Here is a 22,465-nt window from a genome sequence, read left to right as displayed (position 1 = left end):
CACAGCGTGGAGAGGGGACAAGACCAACTTTCCAGGGCAGACACCTGACGAGCACAACCTCCGCCGGGTCACCAAGGTCAGAGTGACAGCTGTGCCCTGATCCCATGCAGTGGGAAGTCACTGCACCTCTGTGGTCTTCCGCCCCAAACCCAAGTCGAACTGTGAGAAATCCCAAATGAGAGACCTCCTACAAAACATTCCTCAAAACTGTCAAGGTCATCAAAAACAAGGAAAGCCCGAAAACCTGTCACGGCCAACAGGCACCTCAGGAGACACAACTACTAAATGTAATATGGCATCCTGGATGGGATCCTGGAACCGAAAAAGGACATTAGGTAAAAATGAAGGAAATCTGAATAAAATATGGGCTTTGCTTAATAATAGTGTATCAATATTGGGTCATGAATTGTAACAAATGGACCCTACTAATGGAGGGTGTTAACATTGGGGGGGATGGGTGTGACAGGAGAATTTGCTGTAGTATCTATGCAACATTTTTGTAATTCTAAATCTATACTAAAATAAAATTTTTATTTAAAAAGTTCATAACGGATTTTTTTCTCAATGTTTATTTTGAGATAGACAGAGTGTGAGCAGGTGGGGGGGGGGATGGGGCGGGCAGAGAGAGAGAGGGAGACACAGAATCCGAAGCAGGCTCCAGGCTCTGAGCTGTCGGCACAGAGCCCGACGCGGGGCTCGAACCCACGAACCGCGAGATCATGGCCTGAGCCGAAGTCTGACGCTTGACCGACTGAGCCACCCAGGCGCCCCTAAAAACTTCTTCAAAGGTGAATTGGGTTGGTTCTCAGCGGACAGTGACAGCACAGCACCCCAGATCAGGAGATGGCCACAGCATTAGCTGACACTGACTTCGTGATGCTGAAATCCCTCCTGGAGGAGGTGGCAGCGGGGGCAGCACTCCACAGGGCCTGCGTCCAGGAGCGGGAAGGAGACAGGCAGGGCTGGAACACCAACCCCCGGCTAGCATCTCTGTTACTTAGGCACAGTAGGGAAGGGGGCGGGCTTTCCAGTCGGAAGCCAGGATTCAAACCTTACCAGTTTGAAGGATATCGTGCTCTTGGAGCAGCACGCTCAGCCTTTCCAAATCTCCCAGTTTTCATCTGTAAAATGGGCAGAACAAAGTTCCCACACAGAGTTGATGAGAGGGAGGCCTGTGAATTGCTGAGCACCATGTGTGCACGTGCATGTGAAATAAACGTTCCCCAGATACAGTTACAAGTATTTATTGACCGACTCACGCTCTGAAGCGCCTGTGGTGTGGTAGCCTTGAATGAGAATCGCCATTCCAGTGACAACGCTGAAGGCAGGCCTCAGGGTCTCCACTTGTCAGCTGAGGACGCCGAGGCCCTGAGAGGCTCTGGGTTTCCTCGCAGCCGCGAAACCAGAGGGAGGCTGAATCCAGCTTTGCAACCGCTCCCTTTGAGCCTGCCGCCGGGGCTCAACCCACTGCCTCTCTGAGGCATCAGATTCAAGTTCAGTTAGCATGAAAGCTGAGAAAGTGAGGCTGGATTCCAGGAGGTGTCTGTAGAGAAGAGCGTCTGGCAGAGGGTGTAGGAGCCTTCCAGATATTCCCAGCGCTGCACACGCCCGCCTCCCAAGCCCAGAAGGATCACACCCAGGAGCGTCCTGCCCTTCCATGCCCATGGCCCCGAGGTGGTCGCTTTCTCGGGAACTCTGGCCCCTACAGTGCAGATTTGGCCTTAAACCGTGTTTATTCGTTTGCCCCAGGCGGCCTCTGTGCTCGGGGAGCCACCAGCCTGCCTGGGTGGGCAGGAGAGGCAGCCTGGAGTGCAGGCCGCGGGCACTCACAGGCAACTATTGATCCGGGATCTTAAATCATTCCCCGGATTTTATGAAAGCATTTATGTTTATCATTAAATAACCTTCAAAGGGTCGATGAACTTACTTTCCTTTTTTGGAGATTTTTAGATGTGTAATATAATAATACTCTCACAATGCCCCGTGTTTGTCTCTGGGTAAGTGACTTCATCCTGAAAGGTGATGGAGGAGACCAAAGAGAGAGGGTGCTGCCCTAACTGTAAGGCGGGAGCCAGGAACAGAGGGGCTGGTCGCTCGCCCCACATCACACAGCAAACCTCACCCCTCCTTCTACTCCGTTCTCTCCCAGCATTTCCAGGGGAGGGTGGGTGCAGGAGTTGGAACACTTCTCCGTGTACTTAGTAATTCAGTCATCTAGTTATGTCAGTATGACCTGTGGGTGCTTGATACTTCGGGCTATAATCTGATGCTGTGTCATTCACTTTGTTGCTAAAATTGTTCCAGCTCTGGCTATTGGGGGCTCTTTCATTTGGCTCTGTGCTACTTTGACATACCCCCACCAATGTGTGGGTTTTTTGGGCGATTCCTTACTTTCTGGCAAAAGACGCTCCAGGATCATCTCATGTATTTCCTGTTCCAGCCGTAGAATCGGCCATTTCTACAAAAAGCCTTTTGTTTTCTTTATGTGTTTTTACCTATTTATTTTTGAGAGAGCGAGCAAGCACGTGCGCCCACACACACACACACATGCGCATGCACACACACACACACACACACACAGAACACACGATGGGGAAGGGCAGAGAGAGGGAGAGGGAATCCCAAGCAGGCTTTGCACTGTCAGTGCGGAGCCCTACACGGGGCTCGAACTCATGAATCGTGAGATCATGACCTGAGCCCAAATCAAGAGCCGCCTAACCGACTGAGCCCCATAGGTACCTTGTTGGTTCCTTTTCTTGAGAGTGGTGCTACAAATCAAGTGTGGATGTCACGGGTTCTAGGCCCGCTCAGCTGACGGGACAAGGAAACATAAGTGTGCATGCTAACTCCTGCACGTACTCATATCTGTGTCACATATATTGAACTGAACACAAGTTCACTCTGATGTCTCTAATCTATTACCACATGGATCAAAATTTGCTTTTAAAATAGTGAAATATTTTTTGGTAGTGTTTTGAATTAAAACCCAAATCACAGGATATTTGAAACCCGAAATTAGTTATACTAAGGATATTCCAAAGTGTTTTAGCATCTTTGATTAGATGGATGAATATTTTTTCAAAAACTGAAAACATAAATTATGTACCTGATTAGAACCATTCTTGCCTATTTGGAATTAGGGAAATTATATATACATATATGATGTGTGCAACTGTGAAAAATAGCTTTCTGTTGGTTCCATGTGTGTTCGTGTATATTTTTACCCATCTCATTGCCTCTGCTGAGCCTATTGAACCTGGACGGCTGGCCAGGGTCCTGGGCAGAAGCCCCTCCAGTTTGCAGCGTCAGGGTCAGCTGCAGACACTGAGAGCGAGCAGTAGGTGAGAGCCAAGTGGAGACCAGCCGACCGCCCTGGAGGCCTGACCCCGGGTGAGCTTGCTGGGCATCTCCGTGCTTGGATTCCTCCCATGCCTGTGGGTCCACCTCTGGGGCCGTGTTTCTAACATACGCAACTGGTCCTATAGGTGGAGCCATTTTCTTAACTACCAGCCTGCGTTTTGCAAATGTCCCCAGTTTCAAGGAATTGCGAAGGGCTCCAGTTGGGTGGCAGCAGGAGTGGTGTTGCTCAGGATGGTACCTCTCAGAGGAGGCACTTCCCAAGCCTCATGGCTCTAGGCATGTGAGCCGGTCCTTTCTAGAAAACCGTGCCATAAAATGTGACTGTGGGAGACCCTTCTGGGCTCTTAGAGATGCTCCGTGATCCTGTGCTCCAATGAAGATATTTCAGAAAGGAAAATGGTAGTGTCTCCAGGTGAGTCAGCCACGGACTTACTGTAGGCAGCTTTCTCGGGGTCTGAACTCACTCAGGCCGCAAGTGGGTTGTGGCCAAGGCTGATCTAGAAGTCATGGCAGCGGTGTTCCTCTTCATTGACCCACGTGTTTTCTTGTTGCATTTATTTCAATGAACAATAAAAGGGCCTGGTGGGATTGATCTGAAAGGCTTGCCCTGGTCTGAGAGATGGCTGGGCTGTATGAGGACACAGGAGATTGCCTGTGTCTCTGAGAGATGGCTGGGCCATGTGAGGACTGCCCATGGGATTGCCCATGTCTCTGTGTCTACCCCGGGGCCAGGGACCCCACTTCCTCCCACTTACACACATGACCCTCTTCTGGACCCTCTTGCTTGTGCTGACCATGTACCATGACTGGAGATTGTCCGTCTCCACTGTAGATCCCCTTGTTCCAGCGTCCAGAATTGTGCCTCTGACGCCATGTATAGACCCTGCCTGTGGCCAAACAGCACATGTGTCCTTCCTCAAGAATGTTCTTCCTCTCCCAGGACTCTTTCAGGGCCCGTCCTCAGAGCCGTCTTTTTGATGGGAAGCTGGAGCCTGGCTCAGAGCGGCTGGATGTCCTCTCCTGGTAAACTCTTGGCCCCTAACTCCTCCCACTGGAGAGGGCGTCCACTGGGCTGTCACCCCTGAAGGCAGCGTGAGACTGCAGCCGGTCACTCAGCATGTATTGGTGGGCGTTGTGTGAGACATGCAGAACAGATGCCCTTCCTGCCCTCGTGGTGCCGAAAGTCCTGTGTCATTCCTACAGCAGTCTGCTCGGTGTAATGCATGCAGCAGGTGCTGAATGTGCGCTCGTGGAAGTGGGTGGGGTTCCAGGAGTTGTGTGATGGAAGCTGGGAGTCTTGTGGCTCGGTGACAGCCATGTGCACAATGCCTGGCTTTGGTGGGTGTCTCGAGGCCACAGCGGTGCCTATTGTCTCTAAGTGGTGTGGCAGGTGACGCGTGTGCAGTATCACACACACACACACACACACACACACACACACATTATAGTGCACGTCCTTCCAGGGTGTTCATAGACTCCCTCCTGGAGCATCCCGGGTCCTGATCGAAGGTAGCCCTTTGTGGAGAATCTTCCGACAAGCAATTTCCAGTGACCGGCAGGAGGGAGCAGAGCGGAGCATCTGTTGTGAGACAACCCTCAGGTTGAATTCCTGGTCGGAAACCAGCTAGCCACATACTCCTGACTTTGGACAATTATCTAATCTCCCTGGGCTCGGTTTTCTCATCTGTGAAACGGGAAGACTCCTCTCTAGCACATGTCCCTCCTGGGGGTTGTGAGGACCGTGGCCGCGGTTCCTGCAAATGTGCCCCGATGAGTTGTCCCGAGGCCGAACGCCGGTGGTTGGCCGCCGACTGCTCCACCCCTCCCGTCTGCCATCCCGCCCCCGGAGAGAAACCATCCGCTTAGAAAGTGTGGAAGCCCCGTGGATGTAGCCCCATCTCTGCCCACAAGTGTGGGCCTGTAATTAATGGATGGTCCCCCAAGGGGAGGCATTTTCCGCTCCCCCTTAGGTACAGGGAAAGAGCAGATATTTCCATCGCAGCAAGTAAGAAAAATATCTCGTTTCCCCACTTTTGCTATAAACAATGTACGACTTGCTTTCTCCTTACTCCTCTTGACCCTCCACACTGTATACATATTTATATATTATTCATAGTGGATTAAAAATGAATGTGCTCTTTACCACGGCTCTACGGCGCAGTGACAATACAAATTAACGTATGATGTACTTACTTTTCACATGGCAGTGATGGGAAATGTTGATGGTCTCGAAGTGAGAGGTAGAGAGACGGAGTGCGGTGGGTGGGGGGGGGGGCAGCGGGGGGCACCCATCTGGCCGCACGTCAGGGCCCCGGCTGCAGACAGGGATTGGGGCTATCCTCAATCAACCGTGCTGCTGCAGGGCCGGGAAGGCCTCCTCACTTCCCATCACCCGTGGAAAGAGGGCCACGGTCCCCAGTGGGTCCTGTGAGCCTGGCCCCTGTCCGGCTCCCTCCACCATGACCTGGGCTTCACTTCCACCATGACCTGCCCGCAGACCCCTGCACTGCTACCAGTCTCCCTATCCCTGTGCCTGGGCTCAGGCCTGCCCCTGTCTGGAGTAGCACTTCTCTCCCTGTCCCTTCTCCTGGCTGCCTCTCCCATTCTTTCTCCCATCCACCCATCCATCCATCCATCCCTTCCTTTGCTTGCAAAATACTTGATGGGTGTCTGTGATGGGCCAAGCATCGTGCTAGGTGGGGAGAAACAGCAAACCCCAAAAGCAAAACCCCACAGCCCCTGCACTGCAGAGCTGGCTGTCCAGTGGGGAAGATAGACGCAACTGTCTGTTCGCTCAGCTGCCATTTCTGGAAGCTGTGCTGCAGAAGATTTTTCTATGACGGCCCTCATCACCATCATGGTGAGTCTGGGGTGATCAGGCCTCCTCGAGGCAGAGGCAAGGTGTGCCAAAGGGCACAGCTACACAGTAATTAGATGAAGCAGGGGAAGAGAGCATTCCGGATTAGGGAACAAGAAGGGATGGAGCAAAGGTCCTGTGGCAGGAAGGAGTAGGAAGCATTTGCAGAACGCTGAGAGTCCTGTATGGCAGAGACAGCAAACTGTGGGTGGGGCGGGGTGGGGGAGGAGTTGAGGGTGAAGCCAGGTCAACGGACAAACGGGCTCACGTTCCTCTGGGTTGAACTCTTAGAACCCCCCAGTCACCTCTACTGTATCACCACCTGCATTGCCCCAAAGTGTTTCTAGAACAGGATAGAACAGGATCCACTAGATGGGGAGATGTTTCCGGCATGGGGTCTGACCCAAAGCCCGTCCTAACCCACATTTGTTGAACTTCATCCAATGGAAATGCAACGTTAACAACTTGGTCCTTTGGACTCTGAAGGTTTTCCAGATTCCCCAAAACTCCCATTCAAGGGCAAATGCCCCGCGGACAGACAATATCTCAAGCTTCCACTGAAGACCACCTGAGGTAGGTAGCACAAAACAGTGGTACCTGAGACACTCGCTGAATCCGTACATTTGAGGAAGAGGGGAACGCCGAGGCCCCCGCCAGGCTTAGACAGGTGGTGAGATGACGACGATAGAAACAGCAGGCGTGACAGTGACAGACAGCTGATTCATATGGTCCCGTATTCCTTCCAGACTTGACCTCTTATTTTATCTGCTCCTCGTGACATCCTGTGGCAGAGTCTGCCCCATTTTCAACGTGTGGGAACTGAAGCCTCGAGAGATCACATTCCTTACTGGAGGTCAGACCCAGAGACTGAATTCCCTGCCCCCCCCCTCCCCCCCCCCCACCAACACCTACAGATGGATCCCTTCTCTGTCACAAATCTTTGAACACACAGTGAACTATTCCGGTGATCGCTCAGATTTGGAGTTTGTTCCCAAGCCTTTGCTTATGGTCTCTGACCAAAAGGTCACAGACCTCCACAGGCATCACTGCTCATGTGCCAATACCAGGGGCTTCAAGTGTACAAAAGCGTAGAGAAACACGAATTGATTCATCCAGGTTTAGCTGGATTCAGGAGGGTACCAAATTTCAAAAGGGCTTTGCATCACAATAGCTTTCTGTTTGGGAGTCAATGTTTGTGGCACCAAGGGACAGACTTCCACTTGAAACTTGATCCTTTGGCGAACACACTGACTTCTTCTGGGCCTTTCAACAAGCCACTTAGAAGCTGGGGGGGGGGGGGGGGTGGGGGAGGTGTTGTATGTGTATATGTGTATCTCATAAAAACACACTACCATCATGGCTCTTGTAAGGATTTTGGAGAATTAGGGCATCTGGGTGCTTTATACCTGGTGGAAATTTGTTTTAAATCGAAACTGCCCGGGTTCACTGTATCTTAACTTCTTCATCTGTGCAATGGGGCTGATGTCACTCCTGGACCAAAGCGCCCTAAAGCTCAGAAATGAGGATAGCATACAAAAATATATGTGAAAAGCTATGGAATGCAGGCTTGTGGGATCTTCAGGGTATAATGGGTACTATCATTATAATCTACAAGGTATAGGGCAAGGTCAGGATTTATTATGATTCTAATAGTGTATAGACTTTCTTCTAAAAGTACACATGCATAGTGTTATATACATTTACATATAGATTTCCATCTCACCTAAGTTAAAACGAAAACTAATTCCCTACTTACTAATGTTTTGACCACGGATGTATCCAAATATGCCAGAATTCTAGCACATCCCTCACGGTACCACGACTTAGAGACTCAGCGAGTGCCATAGGTTAAAACGTGATTAATATTTTAAAATAAATTGGTGGCGAAAATGTACCAGGTGCTTTTTAGGCCACGTGGGCCAATTCAAAAAAGCTTTTTTTTTGTGAATAAAGGTGACATTTGAGGTTCTCCACTTGGCTTGCCAAGATGCGTGTTGCATGGCTCTCCTGGTGGTACAATTTGCAGAGAAGGTGGCTTCCAAAGGTTGTAGTGTAGAATTCATACAGAAATGTATTATTCGTAATGATAATGGAAAGTATAACTTGGGGCGCCTGGGTGGCTCAGTCACTTAAGCGTCTGACTCTTGATTTCGGCTCAAGTCAGGATCTCATGGTTCATGAGATCGAGTCCCTGCGTCAGGCTCTGCGCTGACAGCGTTGGGGCCTGCTTGGGATTCTCCCTCTGTGTCTCTGCCCCTCCCCTGCTTGTGTGCCCCCTCTCTCTCTCAACATAAGCAATCGTTGAAAAACAGAGAGAGAAAATACAATAAATAGCCTTGACAGATGGACAAAAACAGTGGAAGAACAGAACCACGTTGAATCCTGGGACCTGAGGCAGACGTATTGATCGATACCACGGTTTGGTCTTTCCTCATGGTTGCGTTAGATTCTTTGGATCGTGGTACCAAGAGTTCTGGTTTTACTTTTGATTTTTATTTCTTTATTATTTGGAGTTCTTAACTCTGGAGACTTGTCGGACCACGGTGCTATTCTCCGTCAGTGATTCGCTACCATGTGATTCTTATGTCGGGTGAGCTAGCTCCAGCTTTGGGTGAGCCGTGGACATTAGCATAATAGGCTCCCACCGAGCTGAGCTGCCTTTGGTGGCTACCGAGAAAATGCAGTCCGTTTCTGAGAAGATTTGGATAAAACTTTAAAAACATTTCTTACGCTTCCTGAGAACTGGTGTCTCAGTTCTGCTCAGGTTCTTTGGATGCCCTTCGATTAGTTCAGATGCCTCTGGCTATAGATTCGGGCCCTCTTTTCTTCTGCTCAACAGTTGCTCTCCCCGAGTACTCAGAATCTTCTCTCCCTAAGCCCTGGGTATGGTTTAGTATCCACAGCAATGGCGGCTTCTTGAGTTGGGTGTCTGGGTCTTGGGATCTGCTTGAAACTCACGGATCCCTGGCTTAGGACTGACTTAGAGTCACTATTCTGGTGGAGAGAATGGCTTTTCCTGCCCTACTGCCACTGACTGGATTGTTCCCTGTTGTGTCTGTGCCCTAACTCCAGCGTGATGAAGAATGGGGCCACTTACCTTCTTTGTAAACTTCCTATATCCACGTAAGAAATAGGAGTCTCAGCTCTCCTTCCCCACCAACCCAGGGCCTTCCCTTGTCTTCTGTGGGAGAGGTAATCAAGCCCTAAGGGTGGCACTGGGTCGCAGGCAGGCAGGAGTGATGCTGGCGAATCTTTCTCTTATCTGACAGTCAAGGCCCTGGCCCCTCCTGCTGATTGTTTGCGCCTCTTCTTGCTGTGGTAGACAATGCAGAAGGGCCAACAGTAAGTGTACTTTTCTTGGGCTTCATTTATTCTTAACTCCAAAGTCCACAGCTTTGCAAATTGGCTTTTGGCCAAGTGGGAAAGTTGATCAAATCCAGCCTTGCGTTAGAGGCAACAGTAGAAACAAAAGACGCAGAAACCCTATCCAAAAATATAGAATACCTTAAAAAAAAAAAGGCAAGGTGAAACAATGATAGGTGAGTTCCCTAAACAGTTCATGCCTGCTTTCTCTGTGCCAGGCAGTGGGCTTGGCACCGATGGTCCTAAGAGGGCTATGCTTCCTGCCAGAAGCTCCCGGCCAATCAGGGGGATCAATACACAGTAGCCCACAAAAGCAGCATCCCGCTTGGGCGGAACCTCGAGAGGAGAGAGAGAATGGAAGCGGTATTTCAGGGACAGGGTCGCACGGCAAGGGCATGGAGACCCTGCAGAATGAAGCCTTTTTGCAGAGACCATTAATGGTTTGATTTGGTGTGGACAAAGGAAGGATGCTCCAGAGGAGGTGGGGGAGGTGGCTGGGACTGGACTTGGAGGTCCTGATTATCCCTTAGAGGGCAGGTGACCATCCAAGGTTTGAGGCAAGGAAATCACAGCTCAGCTCCTCCTTTAGGGGCCCACTCTGGTATTTCTGGCAGAATACCGGGGGGGGGGGGGGTGGCGGTGGGATGCCTGACAGCGTGAAGCCCTCCTGCAGGCCGCCATGTTCATAGTCTAGGCAAGAGTTGGGACACACCGGATCAGCCTTGAGGGGGGATGGGAAAGAAAGAGGGAGACTCACCAGGTAGAAGAGATTCATCCTGGAGATCGATTGGCTAGGAGGGAGGGCAGGGAGCACTCCCTCCGCAAACCAAGTAAGAAAGAAGGAAGATTCTAGGACCGTGTGCATTGAGAAGTGAAAGCGAACTCCAGCTCCAAACATTTGGTTGGCCTCCAGTTTCTCGGGAACAAGACTGCTTTGCTAAGTAGATACACAGGACTTCTGCTATTACTGTTGCAGCAAAAGTGCTGAGTGTGCTGTTTGGATGTTTTCTGGTGTAAATGGTTGGGCCTTTTTATTTACTTGTTTATTTTTCGGAGCAAATGAAACCCAGCCTCGGGCCTTGACCTCTCTGGGTGCTGCTGGGTGGGACAGTACTCAAGAACTTCCAGGAATGGACATCCACAGCTTCCGAGCATCAGCGGGGAATGCGATTGTTCTATTATAACTTCCCAAACCAGATGCTTTACTGGTTCCTCAGTGGGTGCCTGTCTGCTCTACCTCAGGACAGAGAAATCAAGCATGACGGATTGGGTGGGTTTCCACTAGAGTCCACGTTTTGTTCTGATTTAGGGCGTTTCTAGAGAAATTTGATTTCAAGGGTTACTATTCAAAATCTAGCTTCTTTAAAACTACCCTGGCCGTGGTTATTTGAACATTTCGGTTGCCGCCGATATCTTCTCCGGCCTCCTCTTGAAACCCAGTGGTTCTACAAGTTCTTCCAGCCCTGCCCCAGAGCGAGGCTTGGGCCACGGCCCTGCGTCACCCCACTGCACACACACACTCCCTCCTCATGCTCTGTTGCTTATCTGTAAAGAGTCGATGGGAGGATAAGAAAGTGAACTGGCTACAATACAGGGATCACATTCCTCTACTGTCTGTCTTTGTGCAGCCTGGGAGCTAAGAATGGTTTCTACGTTTTAAATGGTTGGAAGAAAAAAAAAAAAAAAAGAAGAAGAAGAAGAAGGACGACTATTTCATCTCCCACGAAAATTACACGAAATTCAAATTTCAGGGTCTAGAAAAAAAAGTTTTGAATTTCATCAATGAGGCGTTGGAAATTTATTTCCTCCCTTGTCACAGAGGTGCCTACGTAATACCTTTGATTTTGTGTCTTGGCTTGCAAAGCCTAAAATATTGGCTATCTAACAGTGTAGAGGAAAAAAAAAAAAAAAAGATCTAGGTGCTGGGAACATTCTCTCCTGTCACCGGGAAAGTCTGAATTAAAGCTCTCCCTAGGATGGAAAGGTCTTGTAAATCCCTGTCTGAGTTATTATTAGTGAGTAACTTATTATTTGTCCAGATAGGTATATTGGCTACTTTTCTGTCCTTTGCCAGTCTGAGTTTGCAAAGTGACTGCAATCATAAGACTGATAGCACTGGTAATAATGATGCTGTCCTCTGAGCCGTGGAGGTCGAGGAGGGAACAAGCAGAAGAGCTGACCGGTTCCTCTTTGTGCCCGCAGGTCACAGGCCTTTCCAGTGCCGATACTGTCCCTACAGTGCCTCTCAGAAGGGAAACCTGAAGACCCACGTCCTCTGCGTCCATCGTATGCCTTTTGACAACAGTCAGTACCCCGACCGCAGGTTCAAGCGCTCCAGAGTCGACTCGGAGGCTTCTGGGAATTTCGAAGACCCCACAGCTGTCAAGGCGGGGAGCTCAGCAGAGCTAACAGAGGAAGGCTGCAAAGCCCAGGAGCAGCGTAACTGAGCAAACTGACCTGTATATTGCAATATTATTTTACACAGTTTTAAGATTATGCATCTGGTAAAAGAGTTTGCTAACTGCATTCCAAGGGGAAAAAAATCATGTACAACTCCCCCACTAGTGTATAGAACATTTAAAAAATTTAAAAAGATATCTATATATATATATATTAAAGAAAAAAAAAAAAAACCCCAGCCCTTGAAAATGGCTGCTAAACTGTTACCCGGCAACAAGTCCTTCCAAACAATGCAGGTGGAAGAGAAGTGATTTCAGAAACGCTCGGTGTCCTCCAAGCTTGAGAAAGCTGGGGGCCCTTCCAACTCTTAAGTCGTCTTTGTCCCCAAATCATGCTCTTAACTGAAAAATGATACCATCTAAATGATTTAGCGTTGCCTTGAAGACGGAGGGGCTGTGTTTTCATTGTTGAAAACACCTCTATAATCTGACACCAGCTGCTGCCAGTTGCCGCCCACCCTAATGAGATGTGCCGAGAGGCAGCCGCGGTGCCAGTCAGACTGGAGCGGTCACTGCAGAGAAAATCAATTCACGTGGTGTCCCAACTGCTCTCGCGAAGAAACCCTAGACCGCCCGCAGCCAGCGCCAGGGCTGACCAGCACTGCAGAGAATTGCCACCTTAAACGTGCATTAAAAAAAACAAAAACAAACAAGCAAACAAAAAAAAAACACAGCCAAATGAATCAATGGTCAGAAATCATCTGCAGACAAATGCCCATTGCAGGTTTGAGGAGTAATTCCTTTTTTTAGATCAAATCGCAGTATTGAGAGGGAAATGCTTTTTCTTCTTGGTTGTCTGGCTTTTTTTTTTTTTTTTTTTGGATGAAAAAGAAGTTGCTAATAAAAAAAACAATTAGGGGTACATTATGTAAAACGTGGTTTAGGAATACTAGCCAACCCTATCCAGAGAAGGTGCTGGTGAGAAGTGGGAATTTATGTAATAATAGAAAGATGGTTTTTTATTATGATTTTAAACATTTTACTTGAATGAAGGCTGCTCCGGTCCTTACGATCAGATTTTTGTCATGTGTTCGTTTTTGTAAGTATCACAGACATGAAGCGAGATTTTCTTCTCTGACAAGCTCTTATGAAATAGCTTGTATTAAAAGACGAATCTAAACATCCTGCTCTCTATCGCTAATGAAGAAAACTGTTTGAGTTAAAAATGTCTGTTTTTGTAAAACAAATGTGTTCTATATTTTTGTAGATTTTAGATTTTTTACTGATTGGATACTCCAAATTTATCAAGTTCTGCACCACCCAGAGGGAGATTTTGAGGGCCAATAATGAACCACTTAACTCATTCAAAAAAAAAAAAAAGATTTAAGAAGACTAGTTAAGGGTTTATTCTTGAATCTGCTAGAATGGCGTACGAGTTCAGCCTCTTAACATACTTCCTTTGAGTGACACGAAATTGGTGCTGTTGCTTGTGACGATAGAGAAGTATTGAAGTATTAACTTCTTCTAAAACGAAATCATTCAGACTTAAACAAAAAAAAAGTCGATATTTCCTTGCAGGCTGGGAGCACAGAATAAAACCCCAGGGCCTTAAAAACTTCAGCTCTGCCTACAGCAGTTTACAAAATTTCTAAACTGCTCTCAATGTAAATAAAATGCTTAGCGCTATCCTGAGACCAGAAGGAATCTCAGGCTAATAAGGAATCCGGTTTGCATATGCTGTAGAGAGGGTGTCATCTACCCAAGGTTTCGGTGAAAATGAGGTCGCTGTTCCACGTGGACCCATCTGGCATAGAGCAAGCTGCTTTCTTGTTTTTCTAGAATAGTTCTCACTGCCTTACTTAAATCGAGTTGATAAACTTAATGCAACTGTTTCTATGATCCTAGAGGAAGGACTGAAATGTTATTGAAAACTTTCTGACTGTAGTGAGCTTTAGGATTTTAACTGCACTACTGTGTTTGGTGACTGTGCCAGTCGCTTGCTTTCTGTGTGTTTGCCCCGCCTTTGGTATCTTAGCAAAGAAAAATATTAAAAAAAAGAAAAAAAAAAAGAAAAAAAAAGAAGAAAAAAAAGGTAAAAAGAAAAAAAAAAGAGGAAAAAAAAAAGTGAAAGAAACATGAGAGCCACATTCCATTTCTAGCACTTTGGGCGCTCTTTTGGTATTCTTTTGTGTCTTCTGAGCATCGTCAGATGCGACAGGCAATAATTCTGTTTGTGACACTGGGAACACCCCTCCTCTTTGTGGCGTGTGTGTTGATTCCATTTTGTCCAGTGCTACCGTGTCCTTATTTCCCCCTCTGACACAGGCCTTCTTTCCAGAACATTTGTAACTTGTAATACAAACAAGTGACAGCCACAGTGATGCAGTGTCAGTTTCTGAATGTCACCAGGTCCTCCTATCTAAACATGTCAAGTTTCTTCCCTGTAACTTCTGTAGTCTGTGATGCTGGTCATAATACTGTCTACATTCCTACACAAAGAAAAAAAAAATCTATCTTGGAGGAAATCTGAGATCAATAGCGTAGAGGATTTTGTTGCTATGCTTGTAACAAGTAGAAAACTTTGTATTTAAAGTTTATTCTTGGTCATTATTTATTATTATAATACATCAGTTGACAGAACTTTATTCTGGTATAGAAAGTATTAAAAGTTGTTTTTTCAGCAATGACTGTTTTCTTTCCGCTGTTAGAATAAAATGTCTTTGAAGCAGTCCGGTTTTATCCAGTGTTTTACGCAATAAAACCTCTACCTCTGGAAAAAAAAAAATCTTTTCCTATTCACTGATGTTTATTAGGAAGAGTAAAACGTGTGCTTGCAGCTTTGTCAGACTTTGCTAAGGCTTGGTCAAACCCCGCTTATTCATAAAAACCTCCGCAGTATCCTGGGGGGATGGTCCCCACAGCCTCGGGCTGTTCGAGCCCCGTGAGTATCTCTGTGCCGTATACACAACGTGAGTGCGTGTGTGTGTGAGTGTGTGCGCACACCCATGTGCATGTGGGAAATACACTTCTTCAAAGGTTTGTGGATCCTGGTTTCAGTAAGGTAAAACCAATGGAAATACAAGTGCTTTTCCTATCGCCGTAATTATGTAAGACGCTGAAAGCATTGGGATCTATTATCCCCCTTTATTGGTAGAAAGTTGTTTAAAAAATCATTAAAGGCAAGGAAGCCTTTTCCAGAGGATAATCTGAATTCTTCCTCTGGAAGAAAAGGAAAAGAATAGAGAACAGTAAAACCTATGGTGTAAGGGCTACTGATAACGCAGCCAGCCCTCTGACAGTGATTTGAGAGGGTCTGAAGTGAGTTCCCCACACTTGATGAGCAGAGTCGCTTTTTGATTTGTTTTTCATTGCTGTTGATTTGGTGTGAAAGCCAAGCTTGCATAATGCGGGCTGCGGCTCTGGAGTACTGAGGGCCCAAGGAAATGTTGCAAGCAAAAGCATCCACCCACGTTGCGTAGGAATTTGTAAATCACCGTGTTTCTTTCAGGATGCCAGACCATTGGCCTCGCTGCATGGGAGCCGGGGCGACTGGAATGGAATTTTTGACAGACCTGACTGTCCATTGTTATGACCAGCAAACAGCACAGGTGAGTCACGAGGTTACAGGGAAGGGTCAGGAAGTGACCCCATCAGGGCGGGAAGGTTACAACTCCGCGTACATGGTGGATCCCAAACCGAAATGCCTCCAGGGGCCAGGAAAAGCACCTCAGTGGGGGAAAGAGGTGAGTAAGGATGGGGGGATGGTCTCGGGCGGGGGGGGGGGTGTGTGGACCCTTAGCAACTGCCTGTCATCACCACGAGGAATGTGGCGTCAGGGCTTCTGAGTTTTCCAGAGACACCGGATACCTGGATTTTGCATTAAGTCTCGCAGTTTTTATAGGTTGGCTCAAAATGTGTTTTCAAGACCTGTATAATAAAGATGAATAAAATGTGGTTTATCTGTAGAATGGAATACTATTCTGCCATGAAAAGGAATAGAGCACGGATGCAGACTAAAACATGGACAGACTTTGAAAACAGGATGTTGGGCGAAAGAAGCCAGTTATAAAAGACCACATGTTATATGATCCCATTTAGAGGAAAAGTCTAGAATGTCCAGAATAGGGCTTAAGGACAGGTTGATGGGCTGGGGGAGGGGAGAATGGGGAGTGACTGCTCACGAGTTCAAGGTTTCTTTTTGGAGTGATAAAAATGTCCTAAAATTAGGCCGCAATGAGGGTTGACCAAGCCTGAATAAACTAAAACACCACTGAGTTGTACACTTTTAAAGGGTAAATTTTATGATATGTGAATTACATCTCAATAAAGCTGTTATAAAATAAAAATAAAGCCAGAAGGCGGCCTTTCTGAGAAGCATCAATACAGATTTCCATCAAAATGTTTTGGGCCCTCCACAGTCATAGACGACTGTCTTCTTGCAGACAATTACAAAATAAGGGTGTACAGACTTAAATTTGAGCCCTAACTCTATTACTTACTGGCTGCTTGATCTTGAACGATTTAACAGTCCTGGGTTCATCGGTGGTATCTGTGAAACAGTGAAATTGAACGCAATAAAGTAGGGGAGATCATGGTTAGGTTTTGTAAATTTTCGGTGTTGCGCTGCTGTGGTGTAGGAAGTTAGGGATAAACTTGGGATTGATTTCACACCTATGAAACACTGTATGCTGAAGCCCCCATGTTTGGGCAAAGGCTCTGATCTGATGGTCAGGGTTCTTCCACACCCACCTGCTTCAGACAATCAGGTCCTGGACGGATGTCTTCTACTCTGTTTTCCAGTTTCCTCATTAAAGAAAAAAATCACGGTGTTAATAACTTCCTTGACGTTTTCAGAGTATTGGGAAGCATCTGGGGAAAGCGTGGGGTGTAGCAGGAAAAGAACTGGTCCTGGGATTTGATGCTGTTCCACTCGCTTGTTCAGTAAAGCTTACAAGGGACCTACTGTGTGCCAGGCATCGGGCCAGGAGCTGGAGAGACACCAGCGAGTCAGGGATCAGGCCCATAGATCACTGTCTGTGGAGAAAACAGACTTCAGTCTGATAATCGCAGAGGTAAACCTAGAACACCTGGAAGAGGAGATTCAAAAATAACGCGGATTTCTCACGTCAGGGAAGACTTCCTTGGCAGTGACAGTGACCGGAGACGTGAGGGAGAGTGAGCAGGGTACAGGAACAGCATGTGCAAAGGGCCGGCTGGGCATGGCGAGGGCTCTGATCTCCTGTCTCCGCCTCTCAGTGGCTGTGTGATCCTGGCAGATCATCCCCATGCCCCAAATTTGCTTCTTTATCTATAAAGTGGAAAGCGGTGTGCATAACAAAAGGCTGTCTGTGCCATTAAATGAGATAGTACACATGCAGAGAGCAGGCCAGGCACCGCCAGGTTTGGAGGACTGTTATTAAAAGCGACAACGGCTAGGAACCCACTTCACGTTGAAACACAGCGCATTCTGCAGCCAAGAGAAGAGTCGATGTCGAGGGATGCAAATGACTTCAACAGATTGACAGGATCGGAGAGAACTGGCAGTTACCGCTCGCTCACGCCTGGAGGCCTCAGTTCCCTGGGAAGGAGTGGATGGGAGTCTCCTATATCCAGTTCGGGGTCTTTGTACGGCGGCAGTTCATCCCTCTGCGGACGAGCTTGGCCACACCGGCGCTGGCAGCTGTTCCATCTGCCGGAGGATTCTACGTAGGAGGGCAAACATCCTGATTTTCCCAGGACGTGGGGCTTTCAGTGGTAGAAGCCAGGGCAGTGCCGGACAAACCCGGATGATTGCTCACCCTGGGTCTCAGCCCACTGTTGCTGCCGGCCACCCGGGAGGCCAGGGCAAGGCCCATCTGGGGGAGCCCAGGGGCTGAGACTGGGGTCCAAGGCGTCCCTGCCAGAGCCCCCTTTGCTGTGAGGACGAAAGGGGACAGGGCACACGAAACACTTCACACGGCACCTGGCACATGGTCATCACTTTATTCTTGCTGAGGGACTGAAGCAATGTTTGTTCCTACTTCCGACCGGATGGGGAACGGCTCACGCGTGAATTTCTTTTCCTGGCAGCCAGAAGCTGCTGAGATGCTGAGAGTCAGTGTTAAGGTACTATTTTGTGCTGAAACTTTTATAAAGATAACCCTGCTGTCTCTTGTAGTTTGGGATTTGCACACTTCCTTCCCCTCTCTGTTTAACATCTGTATTGTAACAGTATATTATGAAAACCTCACCTGGTGTATTGTAAGCACAATCCCAAGGAAATTAGTGTTAAATATTGTGATCTTCTTTTCAAGATAGAAGGGCTGGGCACGTTTCACCGAACTAGAGGTATGTTTCCATGGGGAAGGAAAAAATTTCAGAGTGTAATGCAATATTAAAAATGTCGCCCAGCTGAGCATTCCACGTTAGGGGCTTGTGTAGAGTTTTACTCTCTTCACCTGTTGGTGCTAAGAGAAAAGAGAGAGACAGAGAGAGGGAGGGAGGGAGGCTGGGAGGGGAGAAGAAGGGCTTATGTGAACAGGGAAACCACAAGCAAAGAGGAGGGGGAAAATTTAAATGATCCCAGACCGAACTGTTTTGCTGTTAATACAGAAATACAGTGCAAGACACATTTAATGGGCTCTATTTTTTATTATACTATGCTGAATAATTAAGTTTGAGGCTAAGTGTCACATGGATTTATCTTTTAATTAAAAAAGCATGGTTCACGCATATTTGAGTGGTAGTCCAAATAAATGCAATATAGAAATTTATGTTTGTTTATCTAGGTGTTAATTACCTAGAGATTGTTCTGGATTACTTCTTTTTATAAAGTGTCATAGGCTCGTGTCAGAACGAATAAAGCTTGCCCATGGAACCTTATCAATTTGCTAACTATAGTGCTGGTCTGACCTGCAGGGGGGCAGGGGAAAACTTTGGGGATTGTTATGTATACACACGCCCACATTCAACCCACACCAAATAAAACAGTCCTTTTAGGAAATATTTCTAGGACATAAAGGCACAAATATATCTTCCTTGTTTTACAGCCTCTTGTCCACAGCTATTTATAAAACATGTGATTATTTATGCATTGGGTTATGAGAAGTTCGCGGTGAAGGAGGCTCCATCAATCCGGTTACCTGAACCCCGGAGAGGTGGAGGCGGTCTTTTCCAGTAGAAATGGGGCCGGACAGGAAGTTGGCTGCTGTGATTTGTCTAAAATATGTCAACCTCCTGGCTGCTCCCAGAAAAGGCAGACAGTGGGAGAGGGAGGGATAGCAAAGTTGAGGGTTAGAGGTCACATTTTTTTAAATCAAGGATGCACACTGAGAAAGTGAAACCACAAGCCGCCCCCCCCCCCAAATTGTTCATCATACCTTGGGTCAGCCCCTGCCTTTTTCTTTGTTTACAAAGTGATTTTTGGTGGCAGGTTCAGTCAAATGGCTTGGAAGAAACCGACAGCTTTGGTCAAAAGGTTCAACTTCAAAGAAATAGATTTTCCAAGGGCAGGAAGAATTCCAAACCGATGTAGGAATGTCTAAATTGGGCGCGCTCCTTTGTTCCGGGGGTTCGCTTTTCTTGCGTTTTCTGCATCGCCTGGCCTCTTTCTACTGCGCACCACGCCTCCATTTTTGGCTGTCAGATGCCCAGAAAATCAATAAAAGTAACTGCGGGTCCCAGGGGGCTTCCCCCCCTGCTCACTGGGCCATCTCCCCGGGGTGCAGGGAGCCCAGGAGGGGAGCCCTGGACCGGCACCCAACTGTGCTTCTCTCCTGCCCGAGCTGGGGGAGCCTCGGGAACCCCCAAACAGCAAACCAGCCCAACGTGGACGCTCTCCGCTGGGTAGGGTTTCATTTCAATGTTTGTTTCCGTCCTCTGGGGGACTGGCGGACCGCAGGGTCACTGGGCGGCGCGCCTGGATTGGTGCGCCCGGCGGGCACTGAGCCGGGTGCGGCGCCAGGCGGGGGCGCCCCGGGCCTTCGTGTCGCCGCGGGAGGGGGGCGGGTTTCCTCCGCGCGGACCCCTGCACCCGGCCTCTGAGCCAGCCCCGTGCCCCCCACCCCCCGCCCCAGGCGATCGCCGCAGAAGGCAACGTTGTTGGCCGGAGGGGGGAGAGGGTCCCCGCCCCAAGGCGCGGCCCGGAGCCCGCTGGTCCCCAGGGCTGCTCTTCCGGAGAGGTAGGGGACACAGGCAGAGAGGCGCTCTCCGTGGAGTTGGGCACCGAGGAGGGCGCGGGGATTCCGCGCGGCGCCCGCCCGCTGAGAACCCCATTACCGCGGACAAGGATCAATGCCTCATTTTTTAAAAATTATTGACACTTAAACTCTATTTTCCTCTCAAATCGCTAACCATGTCCTCCCTGGATCATTGCTGTTGTCAGAAATTGGGCCCCAGCAGCCCTGGGGGTGAAGTGGGGGTGCCGCGAGGCGGGGGAGCCCGTCCCTTGTTCGTTCCTGAGCCCCAGGTGCTGTGCACACAGCGGAGGACAGCAGAGGAGGGTCCCTGCCCAATCCCTTACCCCTCACCCCCAGCCCCCACCGAGTCAGACAAACAAGGGGCTTTGTTGGCAAGCGGGGTGGGGAGTCCCTCTTCTAGAGCAGTGGTCAGAGAGACTCTTAGCGCCCAATATCTCTAGTGAGGGGTCACTGGGTGCCTGCGGGTCCCCACCAGCCTTATCGAAGGAAGGTCCTAGGTGCAGATTGTCGCCAGTGTGGTGTTGGAAAGCTCTGTCTGGAGGTGGTAGAACAGGAGCTTGCAGGGCTTTATGGGCTAGGACATGGGTCTGGAAAGATATGGAAGAACCACGTGCCCAGAAATATCAGCTTTTTTTTTTTTTTTTTTTTTTTTTAATGTTTTGCGTTTCTTGAGCTGACATTTACATAACATAAAATTAACCTTTTTTACCTGTACAGTTTGGTGGCTTTAGTACCTTCACCGTGTTACGTTCGGAAACACGTTCCTTACCCTGGAAGAAAAGCCGAACCCCGTAAGCAGTGCTGCTGTATCCACCCCCCCCCCCCCCCCACGGTCCCAGACTCTGCCACCACCAATATGCTCTTCGTCTCCCTGGATTTGCCAATTCTGGATATTGCATTTAAATGGAATCACACAATCTGTGACCTTTGGTGTCTGACTCCTTCCACTTAGCATCGCGTATGTCTTTCCTTTCCATGACTGAATAATATTCCATTGTATATATTGTTTACACCACAGTTTGTTTTTCCATTCATCCGTTGATGGACATTTGGGTTGCTTTTGCCTCTTGGCTGTCTCAAATAATAGCACTGTGACTATTTGGGGGCCTGCTTTCAATTATTTTGGGTGTATACCTAGGCGTGGAATTGCTGGGTCACTGGGTAATTCTGTGTTTAAATTTCTGAGGAACAACCAACCTTTATCAGCTTTTTTTTAGTTTAAATTTTTTTATTTTTAAATTTTTTTGATGTTTATTTATTTTTGACAGAGAGAGAGACAGAGCAGGAGCAGGGGAGGGGCAGAGAGAGAGGGAGACACAGAATCCGAAGAGGGCTCCAGGCTCTGAGCCATCAGCACAGAGCCCGACGCAGGGCTCGAACTTAAACTGTGAGATCATGACCTGAGCCGAAGCCGGACGCTCAACCGACTGACGCACCCAGGTGCCCCGAGCTTTTTCTTCAACCAATCAGTTCCTGGCATCACAATGCTTAACACCTTCTAGTGGCTTCCCTTACATTAGAATAAAATCCATTCTCCTTACCATGGCCTTCAAGGCCCTAAATGATCTGATCTCGCCGCCAGTCTCTCGAACTCCACCCCCCACTTCTCCCTCAACGCCCCCACCCCCCAGCCAGAATTATTTTTGTTTTTAATTTTTTTGTGCTTTAGAGTTGCCAAACCTATTCCTGTCCCAGGGCCTTTACATTTGCTCTTCTCTCTTGCCCTTTCTGTCCTGGCCACCTTCGCCTTGTTAGGTTCCAACTCGGATGTCCCTCAGAGAAGCTTTCTGTCACCACTGGATCTGTGTTTCCCTGAGCCTTGTGCCATGCCACAGTCTGCCATCCTGTGTCTCCCTTCCTTGTGGCGGTTATTAATTACTCTCTAAAAATACCTTGTTTCCCCCTTGGTTTACGTGCTTCTGGTCTGCCTTCCTTACTGGAGTATAATTTCCATGAGATCAGAGACAGTGCCTGGTGTAGAGTAAGACCTCAAATAAAAGGCCTCAAATAAATAATAATCACTAGAGTATTGTGGAAATTTTGTTAGCTGTTACAAATGTTCCCTCAGCAATCTCCAGAAATGAGGTCCCCAGACAAAGAAGAATATTGACTGCCTCAAAGGCAGAGAACCGCGCACCCTTGAGAACTGGGTGTGGTCCTCCCTGCTTATAGTGTGGGTACAGGTCTGTGGGTGGGCGGGAGGGGTCCGCAGTCCACCTCAGGGACAAAACTGTTCTGATATCCCCATGCATTGGGTTCATCTGAGACCAGCTCCCCAAGCTCTACAAAAGAGCTCACAGCTGTCAAGT

At 48.3% G+C, this 22,465-nt stretch overlaps 1 protein-coding gene across 2 annotated transcripts in view; it reads left to right on the top strand.

The window, feature by feature from the left end:
• Positions 1-14,707, top strand: part of ZNF536 (zinc finger protein 536) — a 379,333-nt gene extending 364,626 nt beyond the window's left edge. For both annotated transcript variants that reach the window (XM_043599121.1, XM_043599120.1), the window contains one exon: positions 11,783-14,707. In XM_043599121.1, coding sequence (XP_043455056.1) covers positions 11,783-12,027 — 245 coding nt within the window. In that variant the 3' untranslated portion in view covers positions 12,028-14,707. The remainder of the gene's footprint in view (positions 1-11,782) is intronic.
• The last annotated feature ends 7,758 nt before the right edge of the window (positions 14,708-22,465 follow it).

This window comes from Prionailurus bengalensis, chromosome E2 (genome assembly GCF_016509475.1).
Source record: "Prionailurus bengalensis isolate Pbe53 chromosome E2, Fcat_Pben_1.1_paternal_pri, whole genome shotgun sequence".
In the NCBI taxonomy this organism is placed as follows: domain Eukaryota; kingdom Metazoa; phylum Chordata; class Mammalia; order Carnivora; family Felidae; genus Prionailurus; species Prionailurus bengalensis.
This window is presented reverse-complemented; position numbering and strand designations above follow the sequence as displayed.